This window comes from Panthera uncia (assembly GCF_023721935.1).
Source record: "Panthera uncia isolate 11264 chromosome B3 unlocalized genomic scaffold, Puncia_PCG_1.0 HiC_scaffold_1, whole genome shotgun sequence".
NCBI classification, from domain to species: domain Eukaryota; kingdom Metazoa; phylum Chordata; class Mammalia; order Carnivora; family Felidae; genus Panthera; species Panthera uncia.
This window is the reverse complement of record NW_026057582.1, coordinates 115,859,886-115,884,026: the sequence shown is the minus strand read 5'-3', so window position 1 is coordinate 115,884,026 and position 24,141 is coordinate 115,859,886. Positions and strand designations below refer to the sequence as shown.

Sequence of the window (24,141 nt, the reverse complement as noted above, 5' to 3'; positions counted from 1 at the left end):
TATATATAAACAATGGAATACTACTTGGTAACAAAAAAGAATGAAATCTTGCCATTTGCAACAATGTGGATGGAACTGAAGGATATTATGCTAAGTGAAATAAGTCGGTCAGGAAAAGACAGATATCATATATTTTCACTCATATGTGGAATTTGAGAAATTTAACAGATGCCTATGGGGGAAGGGAAAGGAAAAAAAAAGGTTACAGAGGGAGGCAAACCATAAAAGGTTCTTGAATACACGAAACAAACTGAGGGTTAATGGGGGGGGGGGGTAGGCAAAAGGGAGGGGAAAATGGGTGATGGGCATTAAGAAGGGCACTTTTTGGGATGAACACTGGGTGTTGTATGTAAGTGATGAATCATGGGAATCTACTCCCGAAGCCAAGAGCACACTGTATACACTGTATGTTAGCTAACCTGACAATAAATTATATTAAAAAAAAAAAAAAAAGTGGTATATATACCACTTATATATATAGTGTTAAGTCGTAAGTACTAGAGACATGCCAAGAAATCTACAAGGAAAATGTGAAACATTTAAATAGGAAGCATAATTTTATTTAAGATATAACTGGCCAGTTCACACGAATTGCTCAGAATTGTCAATGTATGTGTCAACAGTTGGCCCTAAGTGAAGTTGGCTTTTACATTTATTGATATTGATTAAAGCTATTTTCCATTTTGAAACTTCCCAGGCAAATAAAAATACATTTTTCTGACAGCCAAATACAGGACAAACTTGGAAGACAGCATGTAAAACTCTATATGAAACACTTCCAGGGGCGCCTGGGTGGCTCAGTCAGTTAAGCATCCGACTTGGGCTCAGGTCATGATCTCTCCGCCTGTGAGTTTGAGCACCACGTTGGGCTCTGTGCTGACATCTCAGAGCCTGGAGCCTGCTTCAGATTCTGTGTCTCCCTCTCTCTGTCCCTCCCCTGTTCATGCTTTGTCTCTCTCTCTCAAAATAATAAACATTAAAAAAATTAAAAACAGGGGCGCCTGGGTGGCGCAGTCGGTTGAGCGTCCGACTTCAGCCAGGTCACGATCTCGCGGTCCGTGAGTTCGAGCCCCGCGTCAGGCTCTGGGCTGATGGCTTGGAGCCTGGAGCCTGTTTCCGATTCTGTGTCTCCCTCTCTCTCTGCCCCTCCCCCGTTCATGCTCTGTCTCTCTCTGTCCCAAAAATAAATAAAAAACGTTGAAAAAAAAAAATTAAAAAAAAAAAAAATTAAAAACAGAAACAAAAAAAACCTTCTGGGGGCACCTGGGTGGCTCAGTCTGTTGAGCTTGTTGATTTTGGCCCAGGTCATGATCCTAGGGTTGTGAGATCGAGTCCCACACCAGGCTCTGTTCTCTGCCTTTCCCCTGGCTTGCACTCTCTCAAAATGAGTAAATAAACTTTAAAAGATTCTCTCTCCCTTTCCCTTTGCCTCTCCCCCATATACACACATTTTCTTACTTTCAAATCAAAACAAAAAAATACTTCTGTGACTGAGTAAAAGAATAGAAGAATTTAAAATGCTTTTTTTTAATAGCAATAATTGCATTTCAAAATGACATAATTCACATAATTCACCATAAATCTATAGCTTATGGTAGGAAATATAAGTGTAAACAGCCTATATATACTTTATTGATACAATTTTATACACATAAATTTATATACTATCCAATAATCTCCAAAGAAAATACCTACAAATGTACTTGTTTAGACAGTAGACAACAGTTTTCAAAATAAATCAAAATAGAGATTTCCACTCCTCAGCTGCATATAGTGGAATTATATGTATGAAGATCAAATCTGAGGTATATAATACAATAAAGATATTTAACTTTGTTCCATGCCAGCCATGAGTGACAGTGCTAGAGATTCCACTGTGGAAAGAATAAAAATAAGGTTAAAAAAATAGGTTTAAATATTTGAAAATGTCTGAATAAGGCCTCAATGATTTCAGAATTGAAAGTATTTAGACTTTTCTACTTTTAATTAATATATTGATTATTTTAAATGTACAATAAAATGATAATTATTAAATACAAATTGAAAGAGTATGATTTATTTCTATTTCAGATCATTTTAATTTTGAAGACAAAAAGTCTGGGCATTTCACTGAACAAATCACTCTTGTCCGCTATGTCACAGAATTTGGAGTCAGTTCATAACAAACTTGCATAACAATCACCCAATGCAAAAATGGACAAATGCATCAATGTTTCCTCTAACACATTTCTAACAGTATTTTTTAAAATGTTCAGCTACTCTTAATTAGTACATTATAATTGGAATACGTAGAAAAAAGGAAGAGATTAACCTGTGTACTTTTCAAAAAAAAATAAAAAGGCTGTGTAAAGATGGGAATGCAAACTGGTGCAGCCACTCTGGAAAACGGTATGGAGGTTCCTCAAAACATTAAAAACGGAACTACCCTACAACCCAGCAATTGCACTACTAGGTTTTATCCAAGGGATACAGGTATGCTGTTTCAAAGGGGCACATGCACCCCCATGTTTATAGCAGCACTATCAACAATAGCCAAAGTATGGAAAGAGCCCAAATGTCCACAGACAGATGAATGGATAAAGAAGATGTGGTGTATATATACAATGGAGTATTACCCGACAATCAAAAAGAATGAAATCTTGCCATTTGCAACTATGTGGATGGAACTAGAGGTCATTATACTAAGCGAAATTAGAGAAAGACAAATATCATATGACTTCACTCATATGAGGACTTTAAAATACAAAACAGAGGACTATAAGGGAAGCAAAAATAATATAAAAACAGGGAGGGGAACAAAACAAAAGAGACTCATAAATATGGAGAACAATCAGAGAGTCGCTGGAGGGGTTTTAGGAGGGGGGATGGGCTAAAAGGGCAAGAGCCATTAAGGAATCTGCTCCTGAAATCACTGTTGCACTATATGCTAACTAACTTGGATGTAAATTAAAAACCAGACAGATAAGCTATATTGAAGCACCAGGAAAATACTGTTTGATATGTGACAGATTTTGAACATGTTAAAAACTACAACAAAGTTTCACAGAAAACTAAGCAATTGAGTAAAGGCAATTCTGGGGGGGGGGGGGGGATATAATAGAAAGAAAACAAAGAAGGTTATTTGGTTTATCTAGTCCACAGAACAATTTTTCATGGTCAAGATAAATTCTGGCTTCATTTAACTCAAAAATTTTTTATATAACTACATTTAAAAAATATTTTTTATTAAAATAAAATGCACTGTTTTATCCACTTGAAAAAAAAGACTGTGCAAAGAGCTTTTAGTTTAGATATTTGTTCTACAAATACAAATATCTAGTTCGCCTTTGTTCTACAGATGAAACAGCTCTCTTCTCCCTGTGACACAATCTCTGTGCTTCACACTGCATTCTGAACTGTCATGCTTGCACTTTCCTGTGTAAGAGGCAGCCATGGGAATTTTTCAAATTGCTAAAAAAATGCCTATCTTTTGAAAGGAATAGTTACAAAGGCTACGTATAATTGTAAAGTATGACTGAGATCTATTTTGCCTTCTGTAAAACCACTTTACCTAATAGTGGTTCTAGAAATCCACTGGTATAACAAATCACATAGTAAAAAGCAGTATCTTTAGTCTCAGTGTTTTACATCTCATATTCACTCACCAACTGTAATTCTGAAAAAACAAGTCAAAGCATGGCACAACTGCTGAGGGACTTTCCAGGTTTGAAATGGTGAAAAGTTGTAATTTTTCATGAGATTAGTACCAAAGCAAGAACATGCAGACTTAGCTACAAGAAAATATAAAAGCAGTAAAAATTATTTTAACATGGTATACTCACGATGGGGAAAGGATCCTCTACAGACAGCTTTGTTTAAAATGGTTACAATAAACATATGGCAGTTTTTAAAATCAGACTCCATTTTCTCTATAGATTCCATCCTAGGAAAGAAAGTAAATTTTAATTTAAGTAAGTGCATAAAGTGTTAATACATAGGCTACAAAATATCTTTGGGATAATTTCAAATGTACTTTCGCTAAATTTCCTAAGTCTAAAGATTATAAAATAGAAAATTTCCTGCCCCACTTCAAAATAAAAGCTTTCCAAATGTTTGAAGGAAAGAGTTATTAACACATAAAACTGTGCTGCTGTGGGGTCGCATTGAATTCTGGAGTTGGGATGACTGGGGGTGTTCCCTTTTCCATTACACATTTCTGTATTTTCACTTTTCACAAGCATATCTTCTTTTTGAAACAAAGAATACATTAAAGATACAAAACCCTGTATTAGAACATACATTAGGAGAGAACGCAGAGGACACTCACATGCCCACATCCAGCTTCAGCACAGCCCAGCCCAGCCCTGCCATACTGTGAAGCACATTTGAAACATCACAGCCCTTCAGTCATAAATATTTCAGTGTGTATATAGTAAAGATAAAACAGCCTTTTAAAACAGCCACAATACCATTTTCTTGAAAATACTTAATGATTTTTTAATATCATCAAATAACCAGTCAGCTTTTGACTTTCACATCGCTTTTGCAATTTTTCACTCTTCTGCTTCAAGTCTGAATCAGAATCAATTAATTTCCATAAACTGTAATGGCTGATATGCTTAAGTCCTCCTCACTCCCTGTTTTTGTCTTCATAATTTACTTATTGAAGAAACGGAAACAGTTCAATTTTAGCCAAGCATATGCAGGAGTGTTATTATTTTCTCCTCCATCTCACAGTGATATGGAAAGAAAAATGTTCTTTACACACTTTGAGACACCCATAATAAAACAAATAAGACTTTTATTTTCATCCTTTTTCATAATATTTCAATTATGAATTTTACCTACACTCTTAGTTTCTTCATACAGCCAAAGACTGTAGACACAGCCATAGACTGATACAGCCATAGACTAAGATTTTAAATTAGATCATAAACTCTCCCCTTTTTACTTTTACAAGCTATTATTTCAACAGCCCAGTCAACCAGACTTGTATTTTTATTTCTGAGAAGTAACAGAGGCATCATCATTACATTAATTTTATGAACAAGACAAGGACAAGCTACTGAACTGTACATTCAGGTTAACAGTAGAGGATGCCACTCTACATAGGAAGAGCAAGCTCTGAGCTCCGCAACTGTACTCTGACTTCAGAGCATCTGTCTTTCTATATGACTCTGGACTATAATCTACCGTAACATCCAGAATTTGCTTTAAAATGATTCAGCAAGTATGAACAGAGGTGTGTGGTAAACGCAAAACAGAACTGGTCATTGCTGGTAACTGCTGAAATGGGGTGATGGGCAACCAGGGTTTGTTAAGCAGTTCTCTCTACTTCTGTATATGTTTGAAATTCATAATTAATAAAACCTATACAAGAATACATGAATGCAACCTAAGAATATTTATTTGTTCTAATTTAAATTTTCATATTTTTCTGGTTTTACCGTTCTTAAAAAACTGCACTTTCTTGATGCTGCCTAGTTAAGGTGAACACATTCAATTCTTCCCTTAAATATAAGTGACATATGATATATTGCCAAGATTGAGAAAAAAGGCTCCCAGAATGTATTTTTTAAAAAAAGGCATTTCTTCTTCCTCTCATTAGTGGGGTAGCTCACTGGCTCAGTTGGTAGAGCATGTGACTCTTGATCTCAGGGTCATGAGTTCAAGCCCCATGTTGGGCATAGAGCTTACTTTAAAAAAAAAAAAAAAAGGCTTCCAGAAAGAAGCCAATTAAAAGGGAAGCTGAAATGGTCACAAGCTACATACTTACTGCCATGCCCCTAAGCCTGCTTGCCAACCATCCGCAAACATGAGAGCCAAATTCAGTACCTTCATGATGGCTTCTTTCACAAAACTGACCTGGAGATCAAAGCCACAGAGAGAACACAGGCTCTGTAACTATGTTTGGATACTGACACCAACACTTTAAAAGACTGCCTTGAATCAAATAAAGAAGGGTACTAGGCTCTGAATAAGTGCATTTGGAATCAGATATGGAATCAGGTCACACATCTAATGCACCTATGATACCGGGAGTATTACCAGCAGAGTCTGACTAACAAAGCAAGTGACCATTTAAGTTCACCAACGAAAGGGAGTAAGTAATTCCAATGGCTATAAATTGACTTAATCCCATATATTCTCACTAAGCTGGATGTACTTCCTGACTAAAACACTATTATTCCACAACTGCAGACACAATTTTCCAATTGAATCCAAGCACAGAGCAGGGTGCAGATGATCACAATACAGTTCTCATTTGTTTCTCTCAGGTATAATTTCTAGTAGTATAGTACACATACTTCATTTGACCTGGTCATTTCTTAACGAATATCCTTAAAATTCCAAAATACAGAGACAACCTCCCTTGACCAGCTTCCTTCCTGCCTCAACTGGCCAAATCTGCAGGTGACATCTCATGTACCTTTTCTCTCAGCAAGCATCGATCATGGATGGTGGACAAATATCTATAGTGAATTTTAATCAACTGATCTAAATCCTTGGCTTCCTCGACTTGATGTTGAAACTCTAGTCCTGTACTGTGAAGAATCTTGGAAGAGAAAGATGAAAAGTTTAATCAGCAGACTTCTTTGAGGACTTGTATGCCAGACACAAAACTTATTACCAAACTCTTCTACTCCTCTCAAATTCTTTCTTCAATAATTACAACTGTAAAACTCACAAAGTGCCTTCTTTAAAGGTTGAAATTCTTATCCTAGAATAATGGTAGATGCCAGTCCTTTAGGAAATCCATTTGCATGGTAAATGAATGCCTTACTTTGGACTAGCAGACTGTTTCCGGTGGGGAGGGACAAATGCACTGATTAAAAAAAAAAAAACAACAATAACAACAACAATTATCAGGTAAATTGAATTTATATGTTTCTTTTTTTTTTTAAAGTCCCAATGTTTATATACTGGTCTTTCTTTAAAAGGAGCACAGATGTTCTTCAACTAGAAAACAAGAAACAAATTAAGCAAAAAATTAAACTACCAATTACTCTCAATAATTAAGGGCTTAAGGCTGGCCCTCTGAAGGCCACTAATGCATGGTAAACAGAGAGTACCTCTGCCATGTGCATCATGTCTAAAACACAGGCTTCAAAGTTTCATTTCTTTCAAATAAAATGAGTCTCAGAGCTTCTATACCAGAATGACTACAAATTAGTTTTTTAAAGCAACCATTTAAAATCCCAAATGAGGGGGCGCCTGGGTGGCTCAGTCGGTTAAGCGGCCGACTTCGGCTCAGGTCATGATCTCGCGGTCTGTGAGTTTGAGCCCTGCGTCGGGCTCTGTGCTGACAGCTCAGAGCCTGGAGCCTGTTTCAGATTCTGTGTCTCCCTCTATCTGACCCTCCCCCGTTCATGCTCTGTCTCTCTCTGTCGCAAAAATAAATAAACGTTAAAAAAAAAAATTAAAAAAAAAAATCCCAAATGAGTACTGTCTTCCAACAATACTGCCACTATTCAAATAACTGAACACTTCTTCCAGACTTCCTCTAGATCTGGTTTTAAGATGTGTATGAGTGTAGTTTCACTTACTTTGTAATGAGTTGCCTCTTGTTTTTGAGAAAAAAAATAATCTGGCTGCATCTATCTCCTTATATACCACACTAGCCTGACAGATTTTTTGGCTGTTACTAAAATTTGAAGCCATTTTCCAGGGGCAGATCTGTTAACCACTAATAAAGTTTAGAGGGCTATACTACAAGTTCTAAAGGCAATTCCAAAAGAGGAGCTCTGGGTATGCCTCTCCCAAGAGGCTGCTGGACAGGAGGGACAGGAGTCTCAAGATACACATTCTGTGGAATGTTTAAAAAAATATTTCCGCCACTGCCATGTTATTTTATGATCAAATATTTCATATGCGCTATTTTCACACTTACAGTCTACAAGTATTTTGTGGGCTTTTTACCTATAAATATATCACAAGTAATCCAGACACAAACCCTGGTCATGATGTAGTTGTGTAAGCTGTTCACAAAGTGCATGAGCTTCACTCTCAAGAGGAACATACGATGAATCTGTTGTCTTACTGTTTCCTTCTGTGGTCCAAATTGAACAGTTGTGTCTTCTTCACATAAAAGTCCTTCTCTGAACTGTGGTTTTCCAGCAGTACTAGTTAGCTCTGTATAAGATGCAAAATCAGAGTAGGTGGGAAGAACATCTACTCAGGCCCCACCCATACCACTGCACAGGGGTGGGACTTCTGGTGTCATCATCAACCCGCAAAGGGCACTCTACAGGAGTCACATCAGGGACCATGCCTTCAGTGTCTCTGGAAGGTAAAGCAGTGAAAAGTTCCCCCTTATCACCTTGATTATCACGGTCATTTAAATTTAAATGCGGGGCGCCTGGGTGGCTTGTCGGTTAAGCGTCCGACTTCAGCTCGGACTCCCTTTCGTTGGTGAACTTAAATGGTCACTTGCTTTGTTAGTCAGACTCTGCTGGTAATACTCCCGGTATCATAGGTGCATTAGATGTGTGACCTGATTCCATATCTGATTCCAAATGCACTTATTCAGAGCCTAGTACCCTTCTTTATTTGATTCAAGGCAGTCTTTTAAAGTGAGTTCGAGCCCCGCGTCGGGCTCTGTGCTGACAGCTCAGAGCCTGGAGCCTGTTTCAGATTCTGTGTCTCCCTCTCTCTCTGACCCTCCCCTGTTCATGCTCTGTCTCTGTCTCAAAAATAAATAAACGTTAAAAAAAATATTAAAAAAATAAATAAATTTAAATGCAAAGTCCCAGTAACTTGTCATTAAAAATTTTTGCATAATTTAAGAATATTTATTCTGGCTAAATTCCTAATCAAGTTGCTATATTTCAGGTTGACTGCAGTACTAATTCCCTGGTATTTCATTCAGGGAAGTTAATTCTGACATCTGTAAAACTGTTACTATAAATACTTGTCATCTGGGCACTTGTATATACATAAAAAATGACCAAAGATCACCTACTTCTTTTTTTCAGGGCTAAAATTAAATTATAATTTATCTGTTGCAAACAAATCTTACCACCAAATAGTAAAACATCCAGACTATATTTTGCCCATTTTATCTGCAATAAGAGAAGGAACACCTGATTATAAATTTTCTGACATTCCAAACTTATAACAATATCCACAGGCCATGGGATCTATGAAAACAAAAACAGAAAATTAGAGTAGAAAGTAACCTATTACTTGTACCTTATAATTTTAATAGAAAACAATGTTCTTACTAAATGTATTAGCACATACCTTGTAGCTCAAGGTTAGACCATCTAAGATATGAACAGGGAGTTTCTTCTTAGTTGTGTCAACATTTTCATAAGATATAGACAGACTAGATAAAGAAATTTCAGTTTTAGTTTGTGAAAATTCTATGCTCACATTAAAAAAAAACTCTAAAAAACCACTAGCATTTTACCATTTATTTTATTTACGTATTTCAAAGAAGACATATTTCATAAAAGGAATGCAAATATTTAAATAAAGTCCTATTTTCTAGCCTATATTCCAGAATAAGAATTTGGTTTTAGAAGAGGGGCCAAGTTTTTAAACAATGGGTTTTGCTATGAAAGAGAAGAGACTCTTAAGTGTAGTAAGTTAATTAGGAAAAAAGATGAAGTTGGGGAAGAAAATATAATGGTAATAGGTTGGGTGCTTAATTGTGATAAAATTCAGGCTAAAATTCAGGCTCAGAAGATGGACCCTCTGCTGAAGATAGTGGGGGGGAGGTTGCTCTCCTTGCCTTGAAGAGTGTGTATGCAAGTGTGTCAACAAGAATGGGTCTGCTTCCAAAGCAAAGGTGTTGCACACTGCTTCATCCATTCTTTCCTAATGATGCTTTGAAAGTAACCCTCAATAGAAATAATCAACAAATATGCAAGGAAATGTCCTTGCACCAGGCACTACATGGGCACTTAAGTGCCCTTACTCATTTAATCCTCAGAGTAGTCCTGTCAGAAGACTAGGAAATGATGTAACTCTCCCACAATTATAGGGGCATCAGGTGATGAAACTGGGATGCAGACCATGGAAGGTTTAAGTGTACCATGCAGGTGGGGAGGCAGCCTTACAACTAGAGATGGAAAACGTAGCATGTGACTTATAAATTAACCAATTCATTCCATGTCACAGGCACTAGTCAGAATTTTTTTAGCCCATAAATTTGTTACATGTGTATCCACTAAGTACTCAGAAGGCACTAACTGAATACGTTATTTGTCATCACCATGCCAAGCAGGTGAAAGAAAGTCAATCCCTCTCCTCAGAGCCCAGAGCAAATCACAAAGCAGACATAGGGTGCTACACCAATCCAGGCCAGGCAGGACTTTGTAGGAAAGCAGACCATTGCCAGGCCATGCAAATGGAAGTGCACATAACTAGAGGAAGCTATGAAGCAGGGAAAGTATAGCTCTTGGGCAAACCAGAAATATTCTGAATCCCTGAAATGTAAAGTGTGGTAGGAGAGAGAACATGATGTGTCTATATGTGTACACATACTAGAAATGAGGCTGAGAAATGAACCAGACAGTAAAAGCTTGCCCTCTCAAGAAAAGCAGCTCCCTAGACAGATCTCCTTTTGTACCAATGACTTTAACTTAAGAAACAGAAATAGAAATTCCTAAAAGTAGAAAGTAAACTAAAACAAATGAACTTGACCCTACATTAAGTTGGTAGCATAATCACATGGAGAATTATTCCAAGTGACCTTGAAATACAGTATTCTGATGGCTTGATAGTAGAGGAAGAGAAAACAATCACAAGCATTAATTTAAACTCTCAGTGGGCTTGTTGCTATTATTGTCACTTTGGAACTGTTACTTAGAGAATAAAACCATTGATTATATCAATGTATTAGTAAGCACTCAAGGGAAGAAATACAAAGGAAAATCAAAGAAGTGAAAAATGAATCTTTAATATAAATTGGAAATATCAATATGAGCTTATGATTTTTTCTTCCTACATATTTTCCAGCTCTGTCAACTAAGCCCAGAAGTACTGACAATCCAATACTGATGAACACTCTGGCACCAGATCAAGGGCTTTTTAAGCCATCAATTAAATGGGACTACTGCTCCTAGCAGGAGGTGCACAAGACAAGCCTGGACATCTAGTCCTGAAAGTAAGAATGCTCTCTGAGATTACTAGGGCTGAATGAAGGGTCTCCCTCTGGGTGAAAATGAGACAGTCTGAGCAACAAAAATAAGTGTAATAGACTGCAACATATTAAATACAACAAGTTCATGAGTTTCTGCTGGTAGTGAAAAACAACTTTCTCTAGCTCCCTCTGGGGATTGCTGGGTACCAATTACTTCTTATGGAAAGAATCCAGCTGTTACACCCTGCTTTTACTAACCACATAACTGATGAAAATTCTGCTTTTATAGAAGAATTAAAGGTAATAAGAGTGACAAAAATAAAAGAAATTAAAAATAAAAATAATCTACTAAGTAGTAGGTTGGGAACTTGGGTGTGGTTGTGAGAGAAAGAATGCTTTGTCTGGCATGTAATGTTAATTATTATGACTATTACTTTTGAAGGACCATTGAGGGAGCTGAGAAAGAGAGCTGAACAGGGACATGGAACAGGAAAAAGGATTGCCAAGCAGCGTACAAGATGAGTCTTTGCTTCACAAAGATTTGATGGCACCAACCCACAGACCTGGGTGAGTTGTTCAGCAGGCATACTGACAGGGAGAAAGGGTTGATTAGCTCCACAGTTGGGGATAAGCTCACCTAACAGTTTGAAAACATGCAACTCTGCCCATTAAGTGGTGGAATCTATTTCCCACCACTGAACCTAGCTGGCCTAGGACATGGTTTGACCAACAGCATGTGGTAGAAGTGAAGGTCTATGAGGCCTGGAGCTCAGGCCTCAGCAGGCCCTGAGAATTTTGCTCTTGTTTCAAAACACTGCCTAAGACTCCTATGTAAGAAGGCCAGTGCATTTGGCTGGAGGGTGAGGCCAGTGGGCAGAGAAATTCCACACCCAGTGGCTAACACTGTCCTATGAGGGAGGACATCAGACCCTGACAGTCTACATGGCACCAGCTCATCATCACTTCTTGCTTAGTAGGTTAAGTCATGTAGCTACCTTTGGCCTCAGTTTTCTAATATGAAAAATAATGTTAAAATTCATAGGGTTAGTGTGAGGAATAAATGATGTATGTAAGAATTCACAAAGGAGTTATTACACATGGATTGTTTTATATTATTTAAAATAAAAAGGTGATATATTTTACCGTGAACTATCTTCAGGATAACGTTGTCCTACTGCTTCCTGAAGCTGAACATTAAGAAAAGACACATTCTGCCAGGTTTCCTTTTCTCTTATTTTATCAAAAATTGATGTGTAGAAGTCATACATGGTATCTCCACCTTCCATTAAGAAAAAATTTCTCATGGCCTGCAAGTACTCAACCAATCTAAATGGAGAGAAAATAAGCTACAGAAAGATCTTACACTCATGAGACAGAATTTTAGATCAGTAGCAGATTTTGTATACTACTAATTTTGAAAGAGTTTTACATTCTACATTTACTAAAAACAGAAATACAACAAACAAAAAAAAAATCCCAAAATACTAACACCTCTTAGAGACTTTTAAAATAATAAAAATAGTATATGTTTGCCTTTAATAGAAAGAAATGTTACTTTTCTATAACACTGTAGAAAGATGGCCAAAGTAAAAAAAGTGTAACCATCTAGGGGCTCCTGTGTGGCTCAGTCAGTTAAGTGTCCAACACTTGGTTTCAGCTCAGGTCATGATCTCATGGTTCATGGGTTCGAGTCCCACATCAGGCTCTGTGCTGACCGTGCAGAGCCCGCTTGGGATTTTCTCTCCCTCTCTCTCTCTGCCCCTCCCCTGCTTACTTGCGCACACGCGCACTCTCTCTCAAAATAAATAAATAAAATAAACTAAAAAAAAAAGTGTAACAGTCAGTCCAAATCCTGCTATTCATAGTGAATTTCTACTGTTAATATTTGGGATATTTCTTTCTAGTCTTTTTTTTCTATGCATTTGAAAAAATATAGTTCCCACCATATTATATATCCTTTTTAAGATTTAAGAACATTTTACATTATTTAAAACTCTGGAGAAACATAAACTTTATAAACTTCATACATGACAGATTTGCCATAGCTTATATGGATATGCCATTTTTATGGATATGCCATAATTTAAAGAACTGGTCATCTATTACTAAGTAATTTCATGCTCTTCCCTCTGACAGCAAACTTTCAGATGGGCATTTTTGTGCAACAAGCTTTTTCTGTATTTCTTTTGGGGTAGAGTCTCAGAAATAAAGGATTAAATTTCACAACATAATGGTGTGAAACACAGATGGCTAGTTGATTCTCTCAAAATTATTTATTGCATACTCATTTCCTACTTTATTAAAAATTAACTTGAAACATAGGTTTTAAAATAATTTCAATTGTTCTTAAAGTGCAATAAACTACTGACTACTTCCAAAATTAAACTACTCCTTTATACCTGTAGTCTTTTTTCAGAGTTTGCATGAGGTTTCCACAGCACTCGAGATACTGCTTATCAATATGAGGATACAGGCAAGATCTCAGTGTTAACTCAAAAGTCTGGCATGTCACAGATTCTGATGATCTATCCACACATATATCTTCACCAGCAAACTTCTCATGAAAGTCACTCTGTTCCAAATACAACCTTTAGGATAAAAACGTGAGTCTTTTTTTTTTTTTTATGAGCTGCTATCAACAGAATTCCCTTAAAAGCAAAACTCCAGAGTCCCATTTTTACCTTTAGTCTTAAAATTACCAACTATTACAGAAAGAAACTCCCCCCGCCCACCCCAAATATCCTTTAAGTGAAACAGTTTTTCAACCACTTCTGCCTTAAGGGTCAAATACTGAGTAGGTCTTTTTAGCCACTGCGTCTCAGGCAGTATATGAGGTGAATAAGGGCCATTAGACAGTAAGGCATGGTGCGCCTAAAACCACCTAAGGGCCAAGATACATTTTAAGTAGAGAGTTTGTGTGTGTGTGTGTGTGTGTGTGTGTGTGTGTATGTGTGACATGCTTGCACAAGACCTAGACTTTCAGAAGTATCTTCTGTATGAGTAACAGCAACTCCCCATGGATGTAGGACACAAGGTAGTCTATGGACTTTCACAAACAAGGAGGCCAAATTGAACACAGTGCCCTCTTGCATTCCATTCATTAGAAAGGATAAGCTACAAAGGTTTTTATTTTTAAGGCTGGAAAGCCCTAACTAGCAGAAATTAACAGTTACTAAATACTGCACAGATTCTGCCATTTCAATTATCTAAAATCTTGCAGGTATATATCACCTTGCAAAGTTAATTGCCAGCAGGGGATCGTGGACATCATCCAGTTCAAGATGCCTTTCAGCAATGGACTGCATCTTAATTAGGTTCTCTTTGGTAGCCTGCTGCTCAGTGAGGACCTGTGCAGTGGAATCTTCTCCATGTCGAAGACGCGACTGTACAGATTCCAGAAACAGGGTATACAAGCTTTTTCTCTCTGCATCTGAAACAAAGAAATATGTTTGGTGAACTATATTCCTGTAAATAATATTAAGTAGCATTAGGTAGTTTTATCCTAATATAGTCTGGTATTTTTCCTTTGGCCTATGAGAGTTTATCCCTGTTTCTTTACTTCCACAGTACAGTACAACTAAATACTTTTATACCCTGTTAGATAATTGCAAAGTTCATAAACAAAGTATGAGCTAATTTTTTCTGAACAGAGTAACACCCTAAGTAGGGTGCTTAAAAGTTAAGTTACCACCATACTGGACAGCACTATAATACTTATAAGAGTCATAATTTCATCGGGGAAAACACTTTTGACAGTGGTCCTGAAAGCTCATTACATTTTATTATTCAGTCAAAAAGGAAATATTCCACAAAATGAAAATATTATTTAAAGTAAATACAACAATTCAAAGTAATGTAACATTAAGGTGATTTAAAAACAATTAAGGCTATATACACCTTTCAAATCTTTTTAGTCAGTTGTTAAAAGTTGAAGTATTTGCTTAAATTGTATCAAAAAAGGCCATAAATTATATCAAGATTTTCTTGAAATCTATGATCAAGTCTAAACTGCTAACCAACAAATTCATATCTGCCAGGGTTTACATTTATGTCCTCAACAGCTAAATGCTGCACTGCATTAAGAAATGCTAGAGATTTATTTTTTAAATGACCAGTTCTAAGGAATCCAGACTAAGGAAAAAGCATGTGGAACTTATCATCACTGCAATCACTGCCTTTGAAACAGTGCTAAAAGTTTCCACCGAGGATAATCTTTTCAATTAGGAGCAGTAACAAGGTGATAATTTCCATGAAAGTAAAAGGCTTTGATAATTTTCAAACTACAAAATAATTACATATTTCAGGATGACAAAAATGAAGACAGAGTAATTGCCCGAATGCTGAGGGATACATGGAAAAGGAACCTGCTACCTCTGGCTGTGTCCTGGCACGTGGTGCTCTTTGCACATTGCAGGTTCTTCAGCAGCTGCATTGACTTGCCAGCCATAATTATCTGCTTAAGGACAGGTTTGAGGAAGGACACCATGGTATGCTGCCTGCTGGAGGGCCCCTGGTCACTGCCAGAACTTGCACTAGCATTATCACTCATTTTTTCTTCATTTTCTGTCTTTTCCGATACGCTGTATAGTGTGTAAGTTGCATACCAAAAGTCTCTGTGATTTACTGGAACATTTTTGTTTCTATAGAGATTCAAAAGAATTTTAAACTTCAACTTTACTTCCTTAAAAACAACAGTGTATCTGTTTTAGCTTAGGCATGTTGTCCAGACATTCCAAAACACAATAATATCAGTTATTAGTAATATGAAGCAATCTTCAGGCAAAATGGGGCAGAGGTTTTATCTGACTTCAGTTTAACAGAAAAGTGGATAAATACTCTGAATGACACAGGTAAAACTTAAGTAAAAAGTTGTGGGGAATAAGCTTAGAAATTTCCTGGGTTTATACCAATGGGTTAACAAGGCATAAAGAATTACAAAGCTATAGGATGCTCACACCTTGGTTTGGGTAAACAAGATTAGGTAAATACGTATAGAGAAGGTGGGGCAGAAGCCCCAATATAGAACATATGAAATAAACAAGATTAGATATTCAGGGTGGAAGCACCCCCCCCCCCAGTTTAGTACTATAGCAGAAAGCTGCTTTCACAGGAGGAAAGGAACAAGTTAGGTAAACAGATAAATTGGGCTACAGACTGTTGGGCTGCAGCTGAAGCAGCCCGGAGGGGAGATGATTAACAAAAGAAAGGTGCCTTGTTAACTCTGAGGTTATTTCCCCTACCAGTCTCAACCCCTAGTCTAGCTAAGATAAACAAAGGTGGTGCTTCAAGTCAGCTGTAAACAACCTCCTGCCTGACTGCCCCGGTGTCAGGATTTTGCTTTGTATTAACCCACACCCCTAACCCCAAATATCTTCAAGACTCCCTTTCCCTCACATCTACAAGTTAATGTTCACAGATTCAGTCTCTCTTTGTGCATGTCCATCGCCATGTTTGTAAGCCTTCTGATCTTAATAAAAACGGGGCAAGGACCCTTATTTGGGGCTCCTGTCTTCCAGGATATTAGCCATCTCTTGCTTTTCATCCTGTGTCCTGCTCTTTTGCTGGCCAAAAGAGAACTTCAGATTTAGAGTCTATGACAAAAAGTTTCTTGAATTAGAATTAAACAAAATATGATTACTTTGATTCTCTTTAGAAGTAGAATAAAAGTTTACCGATTTTGCCGTTTCCTATAAAAGTAATCTCCACACTTCTACATTTTTTTCGACCCGTACAGATTCTTAACTGAAATGCTTTTAACAATCAAATGATGGTCACTCACCACCCTCTAATAACAGCCAGAATCCCATTTTCACAAAAATTATCATGTAAGATCGATGAAAAACGATATAATAACAGACATGAGATTCAGTTAAAGGAGGCTAGCTAATTTACATCTGCAGTGTATAAGCAGGGTTACCTTTTCAGAGTTGTAAGGACTTAACAGTCTCCTTTCTGATGAGTTAAATGGATAGCTATCCATAAAAACCACACATCTAAACAGAGTGCATAACTTAAAAGTGAGTTAAGAGAGTTCTACATTTGCAGTTTGTATGATTCTGCTCAGAAAAATCAATTAACTGAAGGGGAAATCATAAGTGAATTATGATTTTCCTTAATTGTTTTCTTAAATATTTTATTAAGAAGGTTAAAAAAGCCAGCTAATTTGGAAAAATAAATGTACTCGAGGCATATTCTGTAATATTTTCAAATCTTTTATCCTACTGATTAATTTATAACAGCAATTAGTTGAAGCCACTTATTATCACCTAAATTCCCTCTTTAGGAAGCAATATGCCTTTTACTATACCAGCCAACCATAAACACACTATCATTTAAAAAGCAGAATTTGCTAAGGAAAGCTGTGAACTGACATAAAACTTGGGAGACATATTTTTGGCTGATTCCTGACATCTTCTATAAAAATTCAATACAACTTGTTTATGGTAAAAACATAGTCTGTCACTGCACTGGTCTCCCTCAGTATCACCTGAACTACAAAAGTGCATTATTTTCCTGTGAGAGAAAAAAGGTATGAGCAGCACCCCAGGTCTCCCGAGCTGTGCATAGGACCCAACCTCTGGATGATGAACTCCCTAGCGCAGTCACATAGGTGCCCATGCACGATCCACTCGTCCACAATCTGCAGGTAGGGTCTTACTGTTTCCACCCAGAGAGAGAACAGCAGGGAGACCTGAGGACAGAGTGTGCACAATCAACTCTCAGAACCCCCTTGTCTCTGGATAAAATGAAGTTTAAACATTTCTGAAACACCTTTTCAAAAGTAATTGTTTTTTGACAAAAAGAAATTAAAAATCCAAAACATACTCTATAAAATCCTTATGAAAACTCACCTAAATATGAGATGACCATATTGTCTGTAGTCCATACCAGGACTCTCTTGAGAGTGAAAATTAAAGAGGAACAACAGTTCTAAATAGGATAGTCCAAACTGAGGCACGCTTATCCTATCTAAAGCACACTATTAGCAAAATGTCCATTTGGAATGAGGAAATGATTTCATTCTACTATAGTTCCAAATAGTAAAAAAAAACTGCATAGCTGAAAGAAATCAACCTGTTTTATACTGAACTGAAGTATCAAAATGGTGAGAAAAGTTACATCACCAAACTAGGAAATATACCTAGTGCATGTGTATCCAAACATCCAAACAAAATGTGTATCTGACCAAACAAACCTGCAGTACAAACCTGTGTACAATTCAGTAGTGTTAAGTATATTCATATTGTTGTGAAAACAGATCTCTGGCATGCTGCAAAATTGGAACTCTGTACCTATTAAATATCTTCTCTTTTCTCCTCTCCCCAGTCCCTGGCAGCCACCATTCTACTTTCTGTTTCTATGAATTTGACTACTCTAGATACCTCATATAATAGATTTGTATTTCTATTCAAGGAAGAGTTGCTTGCAAATATCTATAATAAGTCAGCTAGGCATTTTTCACATCTTGCTTTTATGCTTTGCTTTGTTCTTGCTTCATCCTTCTGGTGACCTTGGCGATTAAAGGTAAGAAGCCAGTTTCCTGTAGCCTTGAATTTAGAAGCCAATTTTAAAACTCTGAAAAAACCAAAACCAAAACCAAAACCAAAACAAAAGGATGCCTGGGTGGCTCAGTCAGTTGAGTATCCAACTCTTGATTTCAGCTCCAGTCATGATCTCAGGGTCATGGGATTGAGGCCAGTGTCAGGCTTGTGCTGAGCAAGGAGCCTGCTTAAGATTGATTCTCTCTCCCTCCCTCTGCCACTCTCCCCCACTCACACACTCTCTCTTTAAAAACAAAAACACCCTCTGAACAGCTGTCTGACACAAGATTTAAGTACTATTTTTACAAAGAACTATATGACAGTCTATCCACCACTCCTTTGGCTGAACAGAATGGAGTCATACAACTTAGAAAGGACAAAAGTCTTACATACAGTTTGCTCAGAGGCTTCTCCAACAATGTCATATTCAAGAATGGCCTTGTACAGTGTGTTGAGCAGATGAGATGCCCGAACAACATTTCGAGTGTCAGGTGGAACTTCTGCTACTCCAGTACTAAATACTTTGTGGAGAACTTTGAGCTGAGCCAGTCGAGGTGACAACTTGTCCACCACTATTGCAAGAGTTATTGTAGTGTCTGCAAAATTATCAAGGAATCAAACTCACTAGCAAGGAAGAATATCTGCATTCAGAATGTGATATAAAAGCTAAGTCATAGAAAGATATGGCGAACTGGAGGGTGGTGGGTTTTAATCTCATTTCGTAAGGAGCTAATTTCCCTAAAGAAAAAACAACTCTGAAGAAAAATAATGTATAAAGTAACTGAATTTCAGGGAAAAGGAAATAAAAGTGATTCTTAAACTCGACTTCAATTCTTACACTGGGCAAATAAACAGTTAACAGTTGACTACTGTTTTAGTGAGGGGATGGTTATTACAAAGGGGAGCAAGAGCCAGTTTTTTCATGGGATTGGCAGAGCTCTGTATCCTGAAGATGGAAGTGGATATACAAATATATACGTGTGACAAAGTGTCACAAAACTATACACAAAGATATTACTCCTCTCCCCACAAAATATCAAGTACCTGCAAAACTGGTAAAACTCATGTCAGGTCTGCAGAGCAATTACATGTATTGTGCCAATGTCAATTTCCTAGTTTTGATAACATACTATATGCAAGGGTGGAAGTTATAGGGGAAGTTGGATGATGAGAATACAGGTCTTCTGGGTACTATTTTTTGTAGTAGTTGAAAATAAAAGTGGTGGAGGGGAGCTGACACTGGTTACCATTTTGTAGCTGTCATACTGGTGATCAAAAGGTTTGACAGCACACTGTTGGTAAGAGTGTAAGGAAACAGGTATTCATATACATTGCTGGCAACTGTTCTCTGTGGAAAACCATGTGGTGATGTGTATCAAAATCACACATGCTATCACATATTCTTTAACTTTAGCAATTCCATGAACAATTTATGCTATAACTTGCAGCTCGTGTGTACAATTACATGTTAGTGGTTATCACTACAGCAATGTTGGTAATAGCAAAAGATCAGAAATAGCCTAAATGTTCATCAAAAGGGGATTGGTTGGGTGGTTGGGGGTGCCTGGGTAGCTCAGTCAATTGAGCATCCAACTCTTGATTTTGGCTGAGGTCATGATTCCAGGGTCATATGATTGAGCCCCGCATCAGGCTCTACACCAAGCATGGAGCCTGCTTGGGATTCTCTCTCTCCCTCTCTGCCCCTCTCCCCACTGCTTGTGTTCTCTCTCTCTAAAATAAAATAAAAAAGTCCACAACAAACAAAAGGCGATAAGCCTATGATACTTTCATACATCTTTGTAAAAAAGAATTTGTAGAAAAGAATGAGGAGGCTCTTTACATTTTTGTATAATATAATCCTCAAAATTTAAATTAGAAAATAATTTGAAGAGAGTAGTTAACAGACTACAAGGTATGTATATATGAATATGCATTGCTTGCATATGTTTAAATTATTTCTGGAAGGATGCACAAGAAACTTATGACTTGGTTGCCTCTGGGGAAGGGAACTGAGTACTTGACTGGAGAAATAGCACAGAAAGAATAATTTCACTGTAAACTTTCTATAGTATTTGGATTTTTAGGGAATGGAATGGCTTAAAATACAAATTTAAAACGATTTAAAAATTATCATGATTATTACTTACTTGCAATAGAATTTTCAAACCTTTTATCAGTTAATAACCTAGATGGCATTCAAAATATGACTTATGTCTTATGAGTAGAAGGGAAGGACATTTAAATACCATTATTGATGATGTACTTCTCAATGTCTGTAAGTTCCTTTTTGAAACTAATAAAGTATTTGTACAGGGCCCACATGAAAGCCTGGTATGTCCTAAAGGGAGCTTCAGTCAACTTCTTGGGAAGAGAACCATTTCCAGGTAACATGCTTTCGGAGCTGTGCCCCATGACTTCATCGATGAATTCCTGGAGTCGAAACACAACTTGGCCATATGCTGCTATTTGTTCTAGCACTGATCGTAAACAGCTCTACAATAGAAGCAAACCGCAAACATGTGGAGTCTTCTATAAACATTCAAATTCATATTCTTTCACTAAAATATTTATTTTGTGACTGTTTTAAACACTATGCTTAGTAGAGAACAAAATGAATATTTAGTTTTATACTCAAAGGAATACAAGCATTAATTTCTACAGAATACAGAATTGTGGCTTATACTTTTTAAAAACACCTATCAGGTAAATAAATATGCTACAAGCAAAAAATTTATAGTATACAGCTTTCCAATATAGAACTGACAAAAAGCAGAACACGTAAATTGAAACTAAATGTGAATATAACACACACTATTAAAGAATTCTCTAGCATTGTAAAGATGCATAACTTAATTTGGTCTTTGGGACGTTAAGTAGATTTGATAACTAATTTTAATATTGCAAAATGTTCTAAAGTTATATAACCAAGGTTTACATAAATCCTTTTATTTAATTTTAATTAGAAAAATTACAAATAACTTACATGTGTCAAATGAGTTACTATAATACTGTTTCTCACAGTTACCTTCCCATCTATCAACTGATATATAAAGAGCTTTTTTACCCCTGAAAGTAACCTGAAATGAAATAAAAAAGATGAATGTACTTTAAATCTATAAAAATGTTCATTACAGTAATGCCTAAGAAGTTTTAACAAAAGATTCAAAATTGGGTGTTGGGGGCAAACAGGTCAGATAATTAGAAAATAAGAGACATCAATCTTTTTATCTGATTAACTTAAGACTCAAGGTATTTCAATATTATCTTACAGAGAAGTTGAAATAGTGTTGTTAAAGCATTTCCTCCTCTTTGTGATGGCCCAAACAGATTTCCCATTTTTAAGAAAGTCAATATACTTTTTGGTAGAGAGGACCATAACCTAGAAATCTCAGTAATACCAGCACTACATGTTGCATTTCTCATTTTCATTTTTGTGTGAACACAATCTAAATTCTTAGATTTCTGGTTTCCAGGTATAGGACACAGGCTCTCATTGATAAACTCTTGCCTATTAAGAGCAGTTAGCAAACCAGGAAACTTTCTTTGAACTCATATATTAAAAAAGTAATGGTTTAATATAATTAAATCATATACTAAATTATTTAAAATGGGAAAGAAGCAAACATACCAAATTCTCATAATCTCCACAATCAATTCTGAAATATGGGTTTACTGAGGACCCCAGGCTACCTGTAGGGGAGCACTAGAAACAGTTTTAGGTTAAACCCAAGGGCCTATTTTTAGAAAGCATGTAAAGAAACTGTGAATACTTTTCCTTATAAACTAAAATTCTGGCTTCTCACTAATAAAATCTTCTACATGAATACTTAGGTTAATAGATCTTACCATAAGGTTTCCCGAATAACCTGTGTCTCAGTAACAAAAACTCTGTCATCAGGAACATATAATGGGTCACTGCTATACAAGTGTTGGTCCCTATTAGACAGTAAACGACAAATGTCAATGAAAAGGTTTCTCATGAAGTAAAATTACATGCTTTAAGGAATATATGCATTTAGGGGAGACTGAGTGGCTCAGCTGGTTGTCTGACTCTTGACATCTGTGCTGACAGTGTGGAGCCTGCTTGGAATCCCAAGCAGGGATCTCTCCCTCTTTCTGACACTCCCCCCACCCCCCCTTGTGTGCTCTCTTTCTCTCCCTCAAAATAAATAAACATTAAAAAAATATATATGCCTTTAGTGGTAATTTAACAAGTAATTAATAAGGCAAATAAACATAATATGCTTTAAATGCCCTCCCATACTCATTTCTACATGTCAACTGTAATACTCTAACAGAAGTACTTTGAGAATAATTCCAATTATTATATTATATATATATAATAATATATATATATATATTATATTACATCTGACTGAGTCAAATGCTTAAAACTGTGTATTGTTTGGGCAAATAGTAATTGTGATTTTGTAATAAGTGCATTAAAACAGAAATCAAATAAATGGCCTAATTTAAACCAATCCACTCACTTCAAAAATAAGTCAAAAGACAGATTATAATTAAATAATTAATCTCATTTTAAAAATAATTAAATAATTTAAAACTATGTTCAATTAGAATTGTTTAAAAAAAACAAGTTTAAATTTTAGGGAAGTACTTGATTTAAACCACAAATTTAAAGCAAATATTAAAATATCAAAGTTTATTCTATTAACACATTAAATGAAAAACTTAGCTTCTTACCAGACAGAGGCTAAATTGGAGTGCAAATGTAAACTATGAGGAAACCTTGAGGATCTGGCTGTCCAGTACTGATGAACAACATGCTGCTCCAGCCAGCTTCGGCCATTTGGCTCATCTACTGGAAGGATATTTAGTAGGTTTAAGATATGAGCATTAACAAAGAAACACCTGATCAACTATTTCACAATTTTGGACTTATGGCCTTGTTCAAACATTCAACTGAAAAAGGCTCTTTAGAATATACATACAGGAACATATATACAAAATTTAATTAAGTATCACTGGCTATAAAATAAAAACGTACTCAATTTTAAATAACCCCATGAATAATAGTTCAATAGTCACGAAAGAAATTGAAATGGTAACCAAAGATGCTCTCAAGAACCTTCAAACCCTGAGGGCTGGTGCTAAGCTTTAAAGAATTAGATATCTGGGGCACCTGGGTGGCTCAGTCGGTTAAGCATCCAACTCTTGGTTTCGGCTCAGGTCATGATCTCTCATGGTTCATGAGTTCGAACCCCTGCTCAGTGCTGCCATGGTGGAGCCTGCTTGGGACTGTCTTTCTCCCTGTCTATCCGCCCCTCCACTCGTTCTCTCTCTCTCAGAATAAATAAATAAAACTTAAAAAAAAAGAATTAGATATGTTATTTGGGTTATAAGCTAATATAACCTTGCTTCTAAAACCAGATAAAGACAAAAAAAGTTCATCAAAGAATAAAAATGAAAAATTCTAAATTAGAAAATAGCTAACCCAGGGGTTGGCTCAGTTGGTGGGGCATGCAACTCTTCATCTCAGGGTCTTTAGTTTGAGCACCATGTTGGGTGTAG

At 36.5% G+C, this 24,141-nt stretch overlaps 1 protein-coding gene across 8 annotated transcripts in view; it reads right to left on the bottom strand.

Moving 5' to 3' along the window:
* Positions 1 to 1,677: 1,677 nt before the first annotated feature.
* The window catches only part of TUBGCP5 (tubulin gamma complex associated protein 5), a 65,684-nt gene continuing 43,220 nt past the window's right edge, over positions 1,678 to 24,141 (bottom strand). For 4 of the 8 annotated variants that reach the window (XM_049613920.1, XM_049613922.1, XM_049613924.1 and 1 more), the window contains 17 exons: positions 23,314 to 23,431; positions 22,456 to 22,545; positions 21,593 to 21,686; positions 20,856 to 21,102; positions 19,003 to 19,205; positions 17,644 to 17,759; positions 15,440 to 15,708; positions 14,300 to 14,498; positions 13,468 to 13,656; positions 12,212 to 12,394; positions 9,223 to 9,307; positions 8,999 to 9,119; positions 7,934 to 8,112; positions 6,410 to 6,535; positions 5,756 to 5,844; positions 3,822 to 3,922; positions 1,678 to 1,874 (listed from right to left, as the gene is read on the bottom strand). In XM_049613920.1, coding sequence (XP_049469877.1) covers positions 1,828 to 1,874; positions 3,822 to 3,922; positions 5,756 to 5,844; positions 6,410 to 6,535; positions 7,934 to 8,112; positions 8,999 to 9,119; positions 9,223 to 9,307; positions 12,212 to 12,394; positions 13,468 to 13,656; positions 14,300 to 14,498; positions 15,440 to 15,708; positions 17,644 to 17,759; positions 19,003 to 19,205; positions 20,856 to 21,102; positions 21,593 to 21,686; positions 22,456 to 22,545; positions 23,314 to 23,431 — 2,456 coding nt within the window. In that variant the 3' untranslated portion in view covers positions 1,678 to 1,827. The remainder of the gene's footprint in view (positions 1,875 to 3,821; positions 3,923 to 5,755; positions 5,845 to 6,409; positions 6,536 to 7,933; positions 8,113 to 8,998; positions 9,120 to 9,222; positions 9,308 to 12,211; positions 12,395 to 13,467; positions 13,657 to 14,299; positions 14,499 to 15,439; positions 15,709 to 17,643; positions 17,760 to 19,002; positions 19,206 to 20,855; positions 21,103 to 21,592; positions 21,687 to 22,455; positions 22,546 to 23,313; positions 23,432 to 24,141) is intronic. The other 4 variants (XM_049613921.1, XM_049613925.1, XM_049613923.1 and 1 more) reach the window with 3 other exon arrangements.